Raw genomic sequence first — 20,763 nt, forward strand, 5'->3', positions numbered from 1 at the left:
TCCACCATAGTGATGGTACATGATGTTCAGCTGTAGCTGCACACTGTGTGCAAGGGCTCATGCCTGAAACTGTCATCCTTGGTACTAGCTCCGGATTCCTGTGGGCAAGTTTTAGTGTACATGTGAGCACCTTTATTACAGGACCTCAGTTTGCATGTTAGATTTTTATGGAACAGCAACAATATTTTATTTAAGTACTAGCTGATTGCCCGGCGTTGCCCGGGTATGTATTTGGCTAGTGTTGGCTCCGCCCACTTTTTCTAACCCTACCACACAATTACTCAATGACCAAGCAAGTTTGTGAGCTTTGCCATCTTTGGCATCAATAATTTGCATTTAAAATGAAAAAAATCTGGCTGTTTGTGGCTCCACCCCCTTTTCTGAATTTGAACACCAGTCACCCAATGACCAACTGTAGCAGGTTTGAGGCTTTTGCCATTAACAATGCAAGAATGGTAGTAATTAAATATCCCACTTAAAAAGCAATACTTTTGTAGGCTTCACCCACTTTTCTAAATAATAATCCCAGTCACCCAGTGACCAACTGTGCAAAGTTTAAGAACCCTGCCATTAACCCCAGAATCAGAATCGTTTTTCGCCAAGCATGACTGGGTCATGCCCGGAATTGGTTTTAGCATCACAGGGCAGCTCACAAGAATAAGTTACAGTATGGACATAACGTAAGAACAGTGCACAACATTAAGTTACAGCAGAAATATACAATGCAGAAAAAAACGAGGCGTTATTCACAGCAAGAAGCAGCACAACATACTCAGCATGATCCCAGCACCGTAAACACTCTCGGGCCAAGTGTAAGAATGGCTGCAGTTTACATTTTCCCAGTGAAATTTGTATTTGTCTCCACCCACTGATGATCCGGCATTGTCAGTGTATGTATTTGACTGGCAGTGTTCTCCCCAGGCCTAAGTAGGTGGGCGGGCCGCCCAGCTGTTTTGAGACCCCGCCCGGGTGCTTTCCGAGGCCCGCCCGCATTTACACAAAGTTCTGATCGCTGCTGTCCGCTCCCACGGTGCGAGTCTCCCACTGCATAGCCGTTCCCAGTTCCGGCTGCACTGCCCGTCCGCATTTACAAAAAGTTCTGCTCGCTGCTGTCTGCTCGCACGGTGCGGGTCTCCCACTGCATATACCAGCCGTTCTCAGTTCCGGCTGCACTGCCCGCCCGTAGAGTTCTTTGTCAGACCTCCAGATCAGCGGCAGCCTGCAGGGATATGAGAGTGGAGCAATGTGCGGTGACGCGCCATAGATTTCAAATATAGGAAGTGGCATCACTTGTATTGAAGTCTATGGCGCGTTACAGTACATCGCTCCCCTCTCTCACCCCGGCGGGTTTGACGCTGATCTGAAGGTCGGGCGGGCAGCGCAGCCTGAACTAGGGAGCACATCCTCCAGTACTTCCCCGTCCGTAGAGCGTCCTGGCCAGTGCTCCACTGTCTGATCTCTCCTCGCAGCCGATCATGGCTTTAAAGATAGTCACCGGGCTCCAGCAGAAGCTCCAATGCACGCAGAACTTTTAGAGCGTCACGGAGTGCACAGAGCCCAGCGAGCGACAGGAAGGTGTGCTGGTGGTCGGGGGATGGGCGCTACTACATGAAGGCCATCCAGCTCATCATCCAGATCCCGGCTGCCAAAGGGGTGAGCAGAAGGAGGGGGTGACATAGGGGAGGGGGAGGTGTAAGAGTGCAAGCTCACTGGATCAGGCCAGAGGGGTGTAATAATCATAGTGGTATAGAATGGTTGTAGTAATGCGTGGACTGCAATGTATGTGCTGTAATGTATTTTCCTGTACTGTAATGTAAGGAGGGTGATGGGATGTTATCACTAAAAAGCTATGGAGCCTGTAGGTCGGTGCAGTAGAATGTGGAGTGTGGTGGGTGCTCTATGGGGGCTTACTGAATGCAATAATATGTGGAATGTGATAGTAGTGTATGAAATGTGTTTGAGAGTGCAATAACCTGTGTTATAAGGAAGGACTCAGTATTGTTTGCGTTGTCTATTCAGAGATTTGTGGAGCTGCAGTAATGTATTAGGTGATGGTAATGGGGGTGAAGAGATGCATGGGACGTGATAAGGAGCACAACGGTGCATGGGACGTGATAGGGGGTACAGTAATGCATCGGACCTGATAGGAGGTGCAGGGATGCATGGGACGTGGTAGGGGTAGCAGTACTGGATGAGATGTGATATGGGGTACAGGAATGAATTGATCGTGATAGGAGTTGCAGTAATGCATAGGACATGATGGGGGGTGGGAATGCAGAGATGAATGGGACATGATAGGGGGTGCAGGAATGTCCTATGCTGTAAGCAGCGTTGCCGGCCCTGCATTTCCCCGGGTGCGCCCCACCCGGCTACTTCTTCATGCCACCCAGCTGGAAAAAAATTCTGGGGAGAACACTGGACTGGTGTTGGCTCCGCCCACTTTTTCTAACCCTAACACATAATTATTCGAAGACCAAGTTTGTGAGTTTTGGGGTCCTTGGCATCAATAATTTGTATTTTCCCATGAAATGAAACAAATCTGACTGTTTGTGGCTCTGTCCTCTTTTCTGAATTTGAACCTCAGTGATCCAATGACCAACTGTACCAGGTTTGAGGCTTGTGCCATTAACAGTGCAAAAATGGCAGCTATTTTAATATGTCCCTTGAAAATCAACAGGTGAATTTTGATCGGCTTTTTTAGGCCCCACCCACTTTTCTGAATATTAATCCCAGTCACCCAGTAACCAGCTGTGCAAAGTTTGAGAAACCTGCCATTAACAGTGAAGAAGGGCTGCAGTTTACAACACCCCCCCCCCCCCCCCAAAAAAAATGTTTTTGACTCCACCCACTTTTTGTTACCTTTAGTCACTAAATGACCAAGTTTGTGAGCTTTCGGGTTCCTGACATCAAAATTGTGCTAATGGAAGCATTTTATCCAGTTAAGAAATCTGGCTGTTTGTGGCACCGCCCCTTTAGTTAATTTGAACCCCAGTCACTTAACGACCGACTGTAGCAGGTTTCAGGCCTCTGCCATTAACCATGTAAGAATGGCAGCAGTTTCAATATTCCCCGTGAAAATCAATAAGTGAATTTTGATTGGCCCTTGTAGGCTCCACCTACTTTTCTGAATCTTAATCCCAGTCACCCAGTGACCAACTGTGTCAAGTTTGAGAACCCTGCCATTAATAATGTAAGAATAGCTACAGTTTATCACAGTTTGTCTAACCTTGACATACAGTCACTCAATGATCAAGTTTATGAGCTGTGGGGTCTTTGGCATCAATAAGTTGCATTTTACCATTGCAATTAAACAAATCTGATTGTCTGATTTACCTTGAAAAACAAAAGGTGAATTTTGATTGGCTGCTGTAGGCTTCACCCACTTTCCTGAATATTAGTCTCAGTCACCCAGTGGCCAACTGTGTCAAGTTTGAGAACCCTGCCAATAACAGAATGGCTGAAATCAATCTAACAAATCTGATTGGCTGTTTGTGGCTCCACCCCCTTTAGTGAATTTGGACCCCAGTCACCCAATGACTGACTGTATCAGGTTTGAGGCCTCTGCCATTAACAGTGTAAGAATGGTAGCAATGTAAATATTCCCCTTGAAAATCAATTGGTGAATTTTGAGTGGCTGTTGTAGGCTCCACTTACATTTCTGAATATTAGTCCCAGTCACCCAGTGGCCAATTGTGTCAAGTTTGGGAACCCTGCCATGTAAAAATTAAGTTGTTGGCGCCGCCCACTTTTTCTAACCTTACATAGTTACATAGTTATTTTGGTTGAAAAAAGACATACGTCCATCGAGTTCAACCAGTATAAAGTACAACACCAGCCTGCTCCCTCACATATCCCTGTCGATCCAGAGGAAGGCGAAAAGACCCTTACAAGGCATGGTCCAATTAGCCCCTAAAGGGAAAAATTCCTTCCCGACTCCAGATGGCAATCAGATAAAATCCCTGGATCAACATCATTAGGCATTACCTAGTAATTGTAGTCATGGATGTCTTTCAACGCAAGGAAAGCATCTAAGCCCCCTTTAAATGCAGGTATAGAGTTTGCCATAACGACTTCCTGTGGCAATGCATTCCACATCTTAATCACTCTTACTGTAAAGAACCCTTTCCTAAATAAATGGTTAAAATGTTTTCCCTCCATGCGCAGATCATGTCCTCTAGTCCTTTGAGAAGGCCTAGGGACAAAAAGCTCATCCGCCAAGGTATTATATTGCCCTCTGATGTATTTATACATGTTAATTAGATCCCCTCTAAGGCGTCTTTTCTCTAGACTAAATAAACCCAGTTTATCTAACCAGTTTATCTAACCCTATGTAACCTTGACATACAGTCACTCAGTTATCAAGTTTATCAACTTTGGAGTCCTTGGTATCAATACTTTGTATATTCCTATTGAAAAATAAACAAATCTGATTGGCTGTTTGTGGCTCCGCCCCTTTCTGAATTTTAACCATAGTCACCCAGTGACCAACTGTACCAGGTTTGAGGCATCTGCTATTAACAGTATAAGAATGGTAGCAGCTTAAATATTCCCTCTGAAAATCAAAAGGTGAATTTTGATTGGCTGTTGTAGGCTCCACCCACCTCCCAAAATCTTAATCTCATTCACCCAGTGACCAACTGTGCAGTTTGAGATCCCTGCCATTAACGGTGTAAAAATGGTTGAAGTTTATATTTTTCCAGTAAAATTTGTTTTTGGCTCCGCCAACTTTTTGTGAACTGAACACACAGTCACTCAAAGAGCAAGTTTGTGAGCTTTCAGGTTCCCGGCATCAAAAATGTGTGAATGGAAGTGGTTTATCCACCAAGGAAATCTGATTGGCTGTTTGTGGCTTCGCCCCTTTAGTGAATTTGGACCCCAGTCACCCAATGACCGACTGTAGCAAGTTTGAATCCTCTGCCATTAACAGTGTAAGAATAGCAGCAGTTTAAATATTCCCCTTGAAAATCAACAGGTGAATTTTGATTGGCTGTTGTAGGCTCCACCCACTTTCTTGAATCTTAATCGCATTCACCCAGTGACCAAGTGTGGAAAGTTTGAGAACCCTGCCATTAACAGTCTAAGAATGGCTGCAGTTTACATTTTCCCTTTTAAAATGAATGGCTGAAATTTGATTTGCTGTTTTATTCTCCACCCACTTTTCCTGGATTTGTAACCTCGGTCATGAAGTGACCACCTGTGCCAAGTGTGGGGACTCTGGCTTGATTACTGTGAGAATGGCAGCCTTTTACATTTTTTCCATTGACTTTCACAATCTAGTCCCTGCCATAGTCATATGTCTATATCATGTAGTGCATGTATCATAGTCTAGGACCAATTTAGGGGGAAGCCAATGAACTTATCTGCATGTTTTTGGGATGTGGGAGGAAACTGGAATACCCGGAGGAAACCCACACACACGAGGAGAACATACAAACTCCTTGCAGATGTTGACCTGGCTGGGATTCGAACCGGGGACCCAGCGATGCAAGGCGAGAGCGACAAGGGCCTGAGCCCACTGACACAGTTGTGTTCGCTTTTCAGTTACACATCAATGTTACAGATGCTGAAAAGCGGACAGAAGCGGACACAACTGCGTCAGTGGGCTCAGGCCCTAACCACTATGCCACCATGCTGCCCGCTAATAGGAGTGGAAACGCCTTTGTTGTAATCTGGTAGCATAGTGCATACATTTCTGTTCCCAGGGAATCTAAGGTGGCGATGGTGACTGGACTCCACACTGGAGAATGTTTCAAAGTGTCGTTAGTTTGTCCTTTAAAAATGTATTAGCTGTAAAACGTTTTAACTGTCTCTAGACTGCTTGGGTACCTTATACACGCATATGGGGCATGTTGCCCAGCGGGCAACATTGCAGGGCGTAGGCTGTGTAGGTTAGTGACTTGTTCTGTTGCTGTGCAGGTGCGATGTCACATTGCAGAAGTGGGGAAAACAGGCTGGTCGCTGACTGTGACATCAGGAGCATCGGGAGCTGCTGCACACAGACTAGATTCTCGACAGAGGATATCGTTCTCGTCCACCTCTGCTAAGTTTCATCTAGCGTGTGCACAATGCTCAAGAGGCAGAAAAAGATAGACCGATTGCAATACTGATCTATATCTCTGTATGATGACAAACAACCGATCTGTTCAACCTACTCACATGTTGCGAATTTTGTACTTCCTCACATGTTGCGAATTTTTAACTTCCGTTTCCACATATTCTTGCTTTTGGTAATGATCTGATTGGAAGACTGGTGTTGTGCTGTTGCTGAATATAAATGTGCGCTGATGTCGTTTGCGCGTCACTTATTGTCTGAGATCCCTTCTTTTATTGTTTTGAGGTCTGCGGTCTACCATGTGTAACTTCCTTGAGTAGAAGCTCTCCTATTCCATGCATTGCTCTCCATTTGCAGCCCCCTCCAGAAAATAATAACACTGCTGTCCCATTTTTTTATGGGTGGGGTGCAAATTTCACATCTAATAGAAATGGACCCATAGGAATTCTTGCGATTTAGTGTGCCTAAACGCAACAAAATTGCAATAAAAATGTTTACAAATGTATGCAAATAACCTTACAGTATAAAGAGCATTTACAATTTGGGTATGCAATTCAGGGTATGGCTGATACTTTCTTACATTTTTTTGTTTACGAGAGTATGGAACTCATTTGTATTCCATTCCATTTGTTCAGTTTGTCGACTGCAACACATAACACAAGTAGTACCATGAACACGCACATTAGCGTTTTGCCATTGCACTGTAGAATTAGAGTACAGCATGCTGGTTTGTCAGGGCTCAGAGTGTGAGCTGAAACTTAAGCTGGGGGTGGACTGGGGGGGGGGGGGGTTGCAGAGGCAGCATCTAAACCTGCACAGAGGAGCTTGTGATTTCTGAAAACATTGCACCCTCAGTGATGGGCCAGCTGGCTTCTGTTAGAAGACTCTGGCTGAAAATAACTCATTGTCTGCTAGCTCCCAACTGCAGAAGGGGCACTTTTCAGGGCTGAGGTTGAAGGGGGTGGATGTTTAAAGGTGGGTTTGGGAATCTGGAATTTGAGACAAGCAGTGGGGATGTGTATGTAAGTGTAGAGCTGAGGAGGGAGTACTGGGACTCGCAGGGAGCTAACACAGATGTGTTCCAGCTCAGCAAGAGTGCACATGAATGCGGCCATTCTGCCTACTCATTATAAAGCTCCTGCACTCGTCCTGGTACTGTATACATAACCGCTCACTGATGTATGATGCAGTTTAGGACTTATCTTAAAGCTTGAGCAATACACATATATAACTTACTTTTAGATCTCTACCAGGTTCTAAGTATATGCATTGCTTAACCCTGAAGAAGTAGTTATGGATAGAAAGACCCTCTTCTTTGTGTGTGACTGCTGAGTGTGGTGTCCCTTACTGCCTTCTGAAGATGTTATTGCAAGACAGGTCAATGCCCGAAAGCAAACTCATTTTCTATTATTCAGATGACCAGAAGCTCACTGCAGTATTCAGCCTTCACTTGTCTACAGTCTGCTTATGGATCAGTACCTGCCTTTGCAAGCTTTTAATCTAAAGGAATGGGGGGGGGGGGGGTGTACAAGAGGTTGGGTAGTATGCAATATGCATACTTAGAGGCAGTGTGTTTATAGGTTATCTAGTAAGGACTACAACTTGGCCAGAGGTCGAAGGTGGAATGATCTAAGTCAGGGGTCTCAAACTCAATTTACCTGGTGGCCGCAGGAGGCAAAGTCAGGATGAGGCTTGGCCGCATAAGGGATTTCGCAATCAGCAGACCCCGCGCCCCCCCCCCCCCCCATTGCATTGATTTATATTTCAAAATCAAATTCACACCGAAGCAAACTATTTTGCCTATTTTACCTTATAGTTCGCTTCAGTGCTCCCATTACAAGTAATCCGCCGTGTCCCGCCGCAAAACGAGGGCTGCAGAGCCCCCAAATTGCCCAAGAGGCAATCCGCCGGCATTTCCTGGAAGGAGCAGAGCTTTCAGCTTCAGCTCTGCCCCTCCTGACGTCAATCGCGGCGCATCGCCGCCTCTGCCCGCCCCTCTCACTCTTCCTTCACAGATAGGGGTGGGGAGAGGCGGCGATCCGTGCGGCGATTGACATCAGGAGGGGCAGAGCTGAAAGATGGAATGCCGGCGGATTTCCCCCCGGGTGATTTGGGGTTCTGCAGCCCTCGTTTAGCGGCGGGGATGCGGCGGATTACTTGGGAGCAGGAGCACTGAAGCAAACTATAAGGAAGCTTTTGCCGGCGCAGGCCACAAAATATTGTATCGAGGGCCGCGAGTTTGAGACCCCTGATCTAAGTAAAGGCCCATACACAAGTCGGAACCGCTGGGTGGATCGCTCAAGACCAGTCTTATCACCCGAACGACGGTCTGTACACACGCCCGATTTGGCGTGCGGACGACTGAACGACGGGACGTTCAAACGACCCGTCCGGAAAAATCGGACGTGTGTATGGGCCTTTAGAGTATATGCTTGTCGGAAAAGATTTCAAAGGTTGGAGAGTGATGGATGTGTTGTGGAATGGGATTCCAGAGGAGGGGTGAAGCGCATGCGATATCTTATATATATGTGAATGTGAGGAGGTGATTCTAGAGGAGGACAAAGAAGGTCATGTGCAGATCTGAGATTGCGGTTGGGTGGTATTTGGTAACTAGTGAGGAGATGTACAGGGGAGAGAGATTGTGAATGCGCAATGCAACTTTCCCCTTCAGTTGCGATCACGTTTTTACAGGGAACGCAACACCAAATTGTGAGAGTTGCCGTATTGTAACAGATGGCAAATCTTCAAAGCAGAAGCAACTTTTACCGCTTGGGCAGCAGTTATTTCAACATGTGCAGGGAAATGGGAATCTGTAATAAAGTCCCATTCCCAGAGGTGTTTCCCATCATGAGTAATGTGTGTAACCTCTGCAACAGATTGCTGCTTGCATGGGTAGCACAACACAAAATGGGAAGCTTGTCCTGTTGCTGTATCCCTTGAGTAGCACATTGAGCTGTCAGCAAGAGTCATAAGGTTGTGTGACAGAAAGGGGAACCACAGATCTTGTCCGAGTCACGATTCGTGTGTATAAAATGAAATCTCTCTGATAGCCCTATGTGACATCATGGGAATTCCATGCCCATGACCTGCAATCTTGTGATTGGGCTTATTATTTGTACACTTTGGAAACATTGCACACTGTATATTGTGTATATGTACTATTACTAGAGGTAAAAACAGGAGGGGGGGGGGGGGGGGGGGGAGGCAATAGATCCCTCTTTGATCAGATCAAGGTCCATCTAATGGCAAATTGACAGGTGTATGGGCATCTGAAGGCCTACATTTTTAATGATTGTGTGCGTGTGGGGGAACATTAACGTGACTTCTGCTGTCATAGGTGTGATGGAAGTGGTAGGAAATTGCCTCCTTTTGGGGACTCAACTGCCATTCCTACGAACCTACAATAAGGCTTGAAACTTAACAATCTCAATCTTGCATGTGATAAAGTAACCTGATTTGATGCTGGCCCGTGCTGGTTTGAATGCCCCATGAAAGCTTTTGGCTGGCTTGGAGGTGGTATTTCTCTGGATTCTGGGCTGCTGAGTGGTGCTTTTTTCCTACATTTGCCAGAGGATATAACCCTTCATCACTCTATCTAGAACTAGATGATGTTCAAGTTGAAACTAAAAGCTTAGGAATGTCAGGTTAGTGGTCTTTGTATTCACATCTAACTATCTTTAATTACTTACAAACATGACTTAATCCTCCACTTGAAGAGCTACCAAAAGGTAATCACGGGAAAAAAATCATCCTTTCTATCACAAGAGATTGCAAATGCAGTTAACAAACCAGCCCAACTGTTCCGCACAGTGGAAAAACTCTGCAACCCGGCATGTCAAAAACTTAACATCGAGTCTTCAAAGGACCTCTGTGACCAATTTGCCCATTTCTTCACAGACAAAGTCTCCGCTATAAGGTCCGACATCCAACTTACAGCATCTGAGCCTAATATAGTGCCGAAGACCATTAGCAGAGACAATGTAACACCTTGGTCAAACTTCAAAGAAATTGATGAAGAAGTCACATCAAGCATCCTCCTTCATGTCCGCCTAACTACCTGTGACCTAGATCCTGGCCCAACACAGTTCATGTTGAACTGCCCCGACCTGTTCGTACCGGTATTCCTAAAAATTGTTAACTGTTCCTTAAAATCAGGGATATTTCCTGCTTTACTGAAGGAAGCAATCATCAGGCCTCTCCTCAAAAAACCCTCCCTGACCCAGATGCAATGACCAGCTACAGACCTGTCTCTAACCTTCCCTTTCTGGGCAAGCTAATTGAAAAAGCTGTTTACCTCCAGCTAGAAGCCAAAATCCTACAAAACAACAGTTATGACCCATTCCAGTCTGGCTTCAGGAAACACCACAGCACTGAAACGGCCCTCATCCAAATATGCAACCACCTGCTCATGGCAAGAGACAGAGGAGAGTGCTCCATCCTCATACTGCTAGACCTTTCTGCAGCCTTTGATACAGTTGACCATGACATCTTGATAAACAGGCTACAGGAATACTGCGGCATTGATGGCATAGTTCTTCAGTGGTTCCAATCCTTCTTGAGTGGCAGAACCCACAAAGTGTCTATGGGGCCCTTCCTGTCCACCCCTGTATCACTTAGGTATGGGGTGCCCCAGGGCTCAATCCTCTCTCCCCTGCTTTTCACGATTTACATGTTACCGCTGGGAAAACTAATCCAAAAACATGGCCTGACATACCACTGCTATGCAGACGACACTCAACTATATCTTTCCTTCAAGCCTGGTGTGACAGACCCAACTCTAACTATAAACGCCTGCTTACGTGAACTACAGCAATGGATGAATGACAACTGGCTGAAACTAAATGCAGACAAAACTGAAGTCCTTCTGATAGGAGGGCAGAGCATGATAACAAAACAACTTAACTTGCAGTCTTCACCACTGGGAATAGGAGGCACGGATCTGCGCAGCTCTGATCATGTGCGTAGCCTGGGAGTTCTAATTGATTGGGATTTAAAGTTCAGAACTCAAATCTCTGCTGTGGTGAAATCATCCTATTTTCACCTGAAGAACATTGCAAAAATCAAGCACCTCATACCCCCAGAAGATCTGCCAACCTTAATCCACGCCTTCATCACATCCCGACTGGACTACTGCAATGCTCTCTACACTGGCCTTCCAAAAAAGGTCTTGTACCGACTACAGCTGATGCGGAATACTGCTGCCAGACTGCTAACCAACCAACCCCGTCACTGCCACATAACGCCAGTCCTGCACTCCCTTCACTGGCTACCTATAGAATGGAGGGTCCTATTCAAGATCGGCCTACTGACATTTAAATCCCTGAATAATTTAGGCCCTGGATACATGAAAGATATGTTGCAGCTGCGTAGCAATCCCCGCATTCTCAGATCAACAGGTTCTAATAATCTAGTCATACCCAGAGTCCACTTGGAAACTTTTGGTCCCAGAGCCTTCTGTCATGCTGCCCCTACGTTTTGGAACTCCTTACCTCAACAGATCAGGACAGCTCCATCCCTGGACGTGTTTAAATCCAGACTGAAAACCCACCTGTTCAGTTTGGCATTTGCAGAAATATAACTTTTGTTGTGTGAATACTTCATCCTACTAATTACTGAATCTGAGAGAGCCTAAGCGCTTTGAGTCCTATGGGAGAAAAGCGCTATAGAAATGTTATTGTATTGTTGTTTTGTACTTGGACTCATGTATTTCTTCTCTTTTGCTGTACATGTAGAAGAATAGTTTTTTCTTTCCCTTTATTTTTTTATGCAGATTTCAAGGACTGTAACCATGAAACTTGTGGAATATTTTATCCATTCTATATCTGGGTTTTAGAAGTCTTTTTGGGTGGGAGAGCTGCTTGCAGCAATTAGTGTGATTAGACAGGCAGGGGTTGCCTGAGTTTCTGGTTGATTTAGTTTGCCAGTCTTTTAGAGTCCTTTTTTTTTTATTCCCTGCTGTCTGTAGTAGATGGTAAGCTGTGACTTTTCTGTGTGGGAATATTTCTTGCTTACAGTGGATGTTATGCTGATTGATCTGATAACCAACAGCAGCAGAAACTCCAGTCAGGAAACTCCCCCCTACAGCACTAATAACATATCATAGATGAGGCCAGGCCTCAACAAAACCACCTCTTTCCAAATGTGGAGTGGAGCTCAGGGCGTGTGAGCTGGGATGAGCTGGGTATTCCATTTTGTTTGCCAGGAATCCAAGTTCTGATGTGTCCCTTGTGTTACAGGATTGGGAACACACAACAATCCTTCCATAGTTCTGTGAGCTACATATGATTATCACATGCTGCTCCTATTAAAGAGCCACAAAACGAGTAATCTCCGAGAGTGTAACCCAGCAGTACATCGCAATTCCATGCTCGTTACAAACCTAAACAAGTTATGTCACCGTTAAGATAAGAAAAAGAATCATGACCTATTCTGTGGAGTTTAATTGACCTGAGTTTCATTAAAGAGACTCCGTAACAAAAATTGCATCCTGTTTTTTATCAGCCTACATGTTCCAAAAGCTATTCTAATGTGTTCTGGCTAACTGCAGCACTTTCTACTATGACAGTCTCTGTAATAAATCAATGTATCTTTCCCCTGTCAGACTTGTCGGCCTGTGTCTGGAAGGCTGCCAAGTTCTTCAGTGTTGTGGTTCTGCTATGAACTCACCCTTTCTGGCCCCTCTATGCACACTGCCTGTGTGTTATTTAGATAAGAGAGAAGAGAGAAGCTGCTCTAATCAGCTGGATAAATCGTCCTCTGAGCTGGCTGGGCTTTCACATACTGAGGAATTACAAACAAGGGCAAAGCTGTTTGCAGGAAGAAAAGAGCAGCCTGAAACTTCAGTGCATGAGGGAAAGAAACACACAAATGATCTCTTGAGATTCAAAAGGGATGCTGTATACAGCCTGCTTATGTATGGATGTATTTTCTATGTGTGGACATACTGTACATCAACCTACTTCCTGTTTTGGTGGCCATTTTGTTTGTTTACAAACAAACTTTTTAAAACTGTTTTTAACCACTTTTAATGCGGCGAGGAGCGGCGAAATTGTGACAGAGGGTAATAGGAGATGTCCCCTAACGCACTGGTATGTTTACTTTTGAGCGATTTTAACAATACAGATTCTCTTTAACAAGATTATAATTTTATCTTTTTAGAAATTCCTGTCCTTCAAAAGATACGAGCTACACCCATTTATGATATTCCCTAAGCTGTCTAGATGCTGTGTCATCCGTTCCACTGGATAATGCAGAGGAACAGAAATATTGTCTTCAGCAGGCTTTTCTGGTGGAGCTCTGAGCACAGAGTCAGATAGGTTGGACAGCCACTGATCATACAAGGAAGAAGGGCAGGAACTTTACCTCAAAATAGCAGAAGCTGATTGGTTAGACCAGGGCAGGATAGATCCCAGGAGCTATGTAAATTATAATAAGAAGCACCGCTCTAGCATAGTATAAGTAGTGTGTTGTGCGTAGTGCAGAACTTTCTGAAGGAAGGAATTCTGCCCCTACTAAACTTGCTTTCATAAATTTATAATAGCCAGTATTATAAATTTATAATAGCCGGTATAACTTTGGGGATACAGACTTTTTATAGTCTAATGCCAGGCATAAATACTTCTAGTCCTGTGATAGTACTAGAAACATGTTATATAAATCACTTAGTACTTGGTTACGAGTTAATGCACTAACCACTTTCAGCAGCCCAAACTCCATTATTACAGGCGGCAGTTTCCTCAAAGAGAAAAGTAGTGGCCCCGCCCCACTGCTGTCACTCCAGCATCGAGGAGGTGGGGCTTCTCTCGTAGAGCCTATTACTGACTTAAAGTGGATCCGAGATGATAAACTAACTATAAAAAGTAACTTGTCTATATATCTTATCTAAAGTTTAGATCTAGCTGCAACCAGCTTTAATAGAAAATGATTATTTCTTCCTGTGATACAATGACAGCAGCCATGTTGTTTGTAAATATTACACAGAGGCAGGCTTATCTGCATCTTGAGCACTCAGCCCCCCCCCCCCCCCCCTCCTCCCCTCTGCCTCTGAAATCAATGGCTGTGGGCATGGCTTTTTTAGTTTAGAGTATTTAAACAAAACAAAAAAGTATTTAGCTTGAGGAATGCCCTATAAACAATAGGAAAGGAACACAAATATGCAATGAGTAAAGTTCACCTCGGATCCACTTTAATCCAGCTAAATGGTATGAGTCATAAGACCAACATCTTTAAAATAGTACTTTTTAAAGTGGACCTAAACTCAGAAGTCCTCTCTGCTCTAGAAGATACACAGCAGCATAATAACCTTTAAACAAAAAACATTTCTTTGTTACAGCCGATACAAATCCTAAAATAAATCTGCACAATTTCTACTTCTTGATTCATGGAAGCAGACATATTGTTTACAGCCAGTGCTTTTAAGTGGGTGTATCTGCTTATCTGCCATAGGCGGTCATGTGACACAGGAGGATCAATTTACAACTTGAGATTAGACACAAATGAGGGGGAATTAGACAGCCTAAACTCTCTGAATACATACAGGGTGCATTTCTCTCTGTTTTCCTTCTGTCTTGTGCAAGAGTTTGGGTCCACTTTAAGATCATATGTCACATTTGGCAGGGGGATAAAGAGAACATTTGAACACTCTGCTTACTAAGCTAACGTTTTTATGTTTTTACATCTGCGACTGAATAGGATATTTACAAATTGTGTATGCTTTGATACTTTTGCTAAGAAATCTGCAGTCACATATCTACTGGTAATTCACTTGATTGTGTAGCTCCTGTGTTCTCCAGCAAGTTGTCAATCCCTGGCATAGACCGTGATTACTTAACACCTGTGACTTTGCAATAAACCGGTGTACAGTGTAAAGAAGCTGAAAGACTTGTGGGATCATGGAGTAGTTTTCCTACATTTTACTGGAGAAAAAAATTGAAAAAATATAGCAAATAAGTGTAAAATTCTTCAGCACCTAAGTTCATAAAAGGCTTGAATTATTATGCATGGTGAGTGTTGTGAAACCTGGATATACATTTTATGGAAAATGATTTGGATGAACTTACCATTCAGTATTTTGGAACCATTGTAACAATTTCTCTTTTTGTTTCATTCTTCCAGAGTTCTATGAATCTTCCCCCAGATAAAGCACGACTCTTGCGTCAGTACGACAATGAAAAGAAGTGGGATCTCATCTGTGACCAGGTAAGCTGAAAGCCCACATGGGTTACAGAAAAATGGACCTCATGTTGTGAGCATTTACATGTAATCGTATGATAAATATTCCAAAGTAGCTGCTAATGCCCAATAAAGAAATCCTTCAAGGGTCATACAGAAATGATTTTGCCCGAGATATAGTTCACACTGGACATCAGTCTGGTTCATGTAACACACTACAACAGATCAATGGACATGTTGACAGAGCCTATGTTAAACATAGGATCTGTTCAGACGCGTGCCGACATGTGGGTTCTCATGTCATCACAAGTGGCATCTTTACTGCTAGCAGATGCATCAGTTTGTTCACTGTGTGTTACAAACTTGGTAGAAATAACACCTAGTCTCCCAGAATGCTCTGGGTGGAGAATTGTGCATAACTAAACAGCCTAGGCTAAAGGAGGGCCAGTTGCATACCAATATACAGCTATGTTTAGATAGAGAAATTGTTTCTGATGCTGAAACCAGAAAAATGTATGTAAAAGTGGGTATCCAGAATAATCTCCTACATTTTGCTCTGTTACTATGTTGCCTCTTTAAGTCACCATGTTTCACACCATCCCAGCTCCCCAGACCTTGCACGTGACATGAAGAGGCCTCGGCGTGGTCTCTAAAAATGGTCAGTGAGATGCTAATAACGCCAAATGTAGCAGACATCTGTTGTGATTTAGAACCTCTCACTACAGGTTTCCCTTCTATTTCCCCTGTGGTTAAGCAGGTTTCTTTACTGGTGCAAAATATTATTCTCTGAACTGGCCCATGGGTAGGCTGTGAACTGTAAATGCCTTTAGGTCTAGAATTATGAATTATATAAAAAAACAGTCCGACACCTGTCATCACTGTATAGATCAGTAATTAGACTGAACTAACTGCTAGTCAGAAAAGCTTTTTGCAGAACTTCATGGGCAATGTGGAGATTTTCTACTCTTGCATTAAAGCCCAGCCAGGGCCGGTTTAAGCAACAATGGGGCCCCAGGGCAAAATAAACCTGGTAGTCAGGGTTTGAAGCCCCAATCGGTCGGAGCTTTAAAGAAAAAATTCCCACACTCTAAACATAAAAAAAAAATTGGGAAAATAGGAAAAAAATGCCAGGGATCTTCATACAGCCATATTGCAGCTGTAAAGCGATCCCTGGCCAAAGCGCTGCAGCTGCGTATAGACCCCCTGGAAACCCCGTCAGGAAATGTATTGCTCTTTCTTTTAATACATGTAAAATTGCACTACTGTTAGGTACTAAAAGTGACATTTACCGCATTTAAAAGTATGCTTTTTTCCTTCGAAACTTTAAAATCGATTTTCTCAAAAACTATAAGGTCTTTTTGAAAAATTGTTTTTTCCTCTTATTCCCAATGATCTCCTTAACATATCCTGCAAATTTAGGGTTTCTAGAATTTAAGGTGGATTTGCTATTAACCATTAAAGTCGGCTGGTTTTTAAAGGTGTATTTTTTTTCCTTTGAAACTTTAAAATCGATTTTCTCAAAAACTATAAGGTCGATTTGAAAATGTTTTTTTTCCTCTTGTAGCCACTGGGGGCCCCTACAAGCTCTGGGGCCCTGGGGCAGCTGCCTCCTTTGCCTCTATGGTAGCGCCGGCCCTGAGCCCAGCAGACACTAGTCTTCCCCCATGTGCCTTTGGACTGGAACCTATAGTGAAATTAGAGTGTGACCCTTGATTGTACAGCTATGCACACACTTACTAGGATTGTCCCCTTCTTAAACCCAAGCTTCTCAACATGGTACATGCCCTGAGTATTTGGGTTTGTCTAGGGTAGTGTTGGTGTTTGAATTTAGCATAGCCAATTCAAATCCTCTGTATAATCCTGTCAGTCACTGTTCAGCAACAAACAAGAGGAGAGGATCTAAAGGAGTTCTCTGGCTTGCGAGTCACGTTGCAGTTTATGTGACTGACACTTGCTCTTGTTTTGGATGGAGAAAGTATCAGAATCGCATTAAGCCCAATGTGAGTCGCAAGCCAGGGAACTCCTCCTGACCCTGCCCTCTTGTTTGATGCTGAAAAGTGGAAGGTGGGAGTATTCAGGGATTATTAATCGGGCTATGCCAAATTTGAACACAAAAACACTAGTCTTTGGGGGTAATTAAACTTGTTGCAGGCAATTTATTATAGTAAGTTTTATTGTGTCCTTTTATTATAACACATTCCTTTTATTTATATTGATTATAAAGAAGCCAACTGTCAATTTTTTTATTTTTTTTTATTTTTGTAATGTATTAAGCTATGTGTGGTAATGTATTTTCTATGTCTTTTGTAAATTAGGAACGTTTTCAAGTGAAGAACCCCCCACACACCTACATCCAGAAACTGCAATCATTCCTAGACCCTGGAGTCACACGAAAGGTAACCCATTTTATAACTCTCTTCTTGTTGGTATGAATTTCTTGTCTTTATGACATTTTGTGTTCTCTGTCTGTGCCTCTATCTTCCACTAGGTGGTGTAACAGCAATCCTAGTCTTATGCATGATTCTAACTTGTAATAATTATAACGAATGGCAAGTTTTTTAGTCCCGCAGGAAGACTGATTAGGAAATAAAAAGGTTTTTTTTTCTTTAGGAGACATTAGAAAGTTTTAATATGTAATATTTTATATTAGCATTCTTAGAAGTCAAATTTTATTTTTTGTAAAATGCGATTTTATTCCAAAGTTTGCCAGCATAGAAGATGCAAACTCTATTATGTCTATCTATGGGAGGGTAGGTTGGCCAGGCATGTGGAGAAGGGCATGTATAAATGCCGTGTAGTGCAGAGGCACATACTGTATAAAACACACATAATGGAGTGGTCCGTCATACTGCTGTGCTCCGCCAGTGGTTTGGCTAGTCACAGTGTAAATCCATCCAAGAAATGCAGAGAGCTCGAGGAACACTGGACATAGGCAGACCGCATGGGGCTGGCAATGCTGTGGTGTTTATTTATTGCCTCTAGTGGGAGAAATCTGGAAACTGCTATTGCTGGCGTTCTTTATAAAATGCCATTTGCCTGGCTGTCGTGCTGATCTTTTGGCTTCAGTACTTTGAGCCGCTGACATGGAACCAGCTTTCTTCCATTGAAGTTGGATGGAGATTAGGACTGGAACATAGAATTAATTTAAAAGTAGAGAATCCTTATTACAAACTGGCATTTTCATTTCAAAGTCGTCAGTCTCCATATTTCTCATTATACCTTTGCTTTAGGGGACTTTCACACTGATGTTTGCGGTGATGATGTTGCGGTGCATTGTAACAGATACAGTTTACCACACTGTGATGTAGTTATGGTCAAAAGCTATGAACAGTTCACACTGTGTCAGATGTGATGGGAGGGATTCTTGTATTACAACACACAACATGCAGAGTGTTGCTCTATGTACACACGTTGACATGCACAATGTTTAGCAATCAAGGTGCACATTGGTCAGTTGCTTCTTTGCCTGAATTACATTGCATGCCACTGCAACTGTTAATTTTGGTTATAACTTACCACAATGCAAAGCCCCAGAAACTAACCTTAAAGGGTTGCATAAAGGACAACTGTAGTGAGAGGTACATGGAGGCTGCCATATTTATTTCCTTCTATGCTATACCAGTTGCCTGGCTGTCCTACTGTTGTATATAAATCACTTACACGCGCTAAAATATTCAGCTATTTATTAAAATTTAAAACAAAAATTCGATCAGTTTCCACGCATACCTCCTTCACACATCCACACCGTAGAGAGGCCCCTCCACTCACTCCAACTAACCTACCCTGTCACTCTTATCTAAAATCGATTGGATATACTTTCCTTAAGGTTAGGAACTATGTCTAGCTGTTTGTCCGTTTTAATCTCCTTCAATTGACACGTGTAAGTGTCTCTTTTCAATACACCACTAAAAGGAACGTTCCTGCAATCTTTGAAAGTCTTCACAATTCGCTTTTCTTATGTGTCAAAATTCTCTTTCAGTACAGCGATATAATAGAAAAACTCAGTTTCCTTGTAGGTAAATATATCATTTCTTTGATGAGTTCTAGTTACTTTTCATTCCGTTTGTTCCCGGCTCCAAAACCGCTCATTGCCTGCAGGTTATCCCCGTCTGCCCGCCGCTTACCAGTCTGACGTCCTTACACAGCATACGTCACTTCCGCATAGGAGTCACTGAAGTCCGCTCGCTGTGTTGTCTCGTCTTCCGGCTTCTGGCATGCACTGCTATTGGGTGACGTCACCACACTAAGCTATTGGAACTTTGCTGGTGGCTGCTGCGCGCTGGCAGTACGCTGCTTCCAAAGCTTTTGCAGATTCTTATGGGCACTTTATCAACTTGAATTTAACACCTCAACGCGTTTCTGCCGATGAAACAGTCGGCCTTCTTCAGGAGGATTCAAGGTTATAGAGCGATTTAATCCTGCCATTTTTATAACTGGTATAACTCCAAAATTCATCCGCCCCCATTCTCCGGGGCGTGGTTTCAATCATATGATCCCGGACTCCATTTTCTTGTAGCCCCCCTCTATCTACATTGCTGTAATACCTTTCCATATACATTACTCATTCAAAATCTCTATATATTTGCCCCATGTCCCTCATATTCCATTCCAAATATCCTTACAATTGCAGATTACAACAAGAAATTAAAAAAAAATTAAAAAAATGCAAACAATTCCATCTCGCTGTTTAGACCATTTGGGATCAATGTCCCCAACTGATAGATCCATTTCGATTCATTTCTAGAAATCTTCTGAATATAGTCCCCTCCCCTCCGTGCACGGCTTATGACTTCCAACCCAAAAAATATTGTCCCCCTTAAACTTCCCCCATGTTTTTCTTTGTAATGTTTTGACAATGGGTGTGCATCACCTTTCTTTTCAATTTTATTAAAATGCTCTGCTATCCTACTTTGTAGTGCTCTTTTTGTCCTTCCAACATACATCTTGTGGCAGGGGCACTGGATGCAGTAAATCACCCCGCATGTAGTGCAGGTTATTTGATCTCTAATCCTGTGCTTCACTGAATCCAGCCCCTCCACCTCTATTATTCTACCAGGATTGCTGGTCCTCCTACAATTTAGACAAAAACCACACCTCTGGAAACCCACCCTCCCCCTCCCTTTCCCAATCCCATCACAGTCTCCCTTATATTCATTGGCAGCCGTTGCTATTGAGAGCCCAATATTTGGGGCCCTTTTAAATACAACCTTTGGTATTTCTGGCAGCAAATCTCCCAAAATGTTATCCTGTTTTAGTATGTCCCAGTGTCTGATAATATTCTTAACTCTTTTTGATTGTACACTATATTGTAGTGTGAGACTAAAATCATTTCCATCCCAATCTTGTTTGGTTGTGGGGGCCAACAATTCATCACGATTTCTCTGCCTAACCATTTCTTTGGGTTGTTCCACTTTTTCTTTTGGATATCCCTTCTCCAGGAGGTCGTTCTCCAGTCTAATTGCTTCTAAATTATAATCATTTACATTCGTACAATTACGACGTAGCCTACTGATGTGTTTGACCGCAGGAGTGTCTGAATC

The 20,763-nt window shown here is 43.4% G+C and overlaps 1 protein-coding gene across 6 annotated transcripts in view; it reads left to right on the top strand.

The window, feature by feature from the left end:
- FMNL3 (formin like 3) overlaps window positions 1–20,763 on the top strand; it is a 170,891-nt gene that overhangs the window by 73,238 nt on the left and 76,890 nt on the right. For all 6 annotated transcript variants that reach the window (XR_011026124.1, XM_068267709.1, XM_068267710.1 and 3 more), the window contains exons 2-3: window positions 15,167–15,250; window positions 17,539–17,619. Coding sequence is in view for 5 of the 6 variants with exons in the window: in XM_068267709.1 (XP_068123810.1) it covers window positions 15,167–15,250; window positions 17,539–17,619 (165 nt within the window). In the remaining variant the exon portion in view is untranslated. The remainder of the gene's footprint in view (window positions 1–15,166; window positions 15,251–17,538; window positions 17,620–20,763) is intronic.

Source organism: Hyperolius riggenbachi, chromosome 2 (genome assembly GCF_040937935.1).
Source record: "Hyperolius riggenbachi isolate aHypRig1 chromosome 2, aHypRig1.pri, whole genome shotgun sequence".
In the NCBI taxonomy this organism is placed as follows: domain Eukaryota; kingdom Metazoa; phylum Chordata; class Amphibia; order Anura; family Hyperoliidae; genus Hyperolius; species Hyperolius riggenbachi.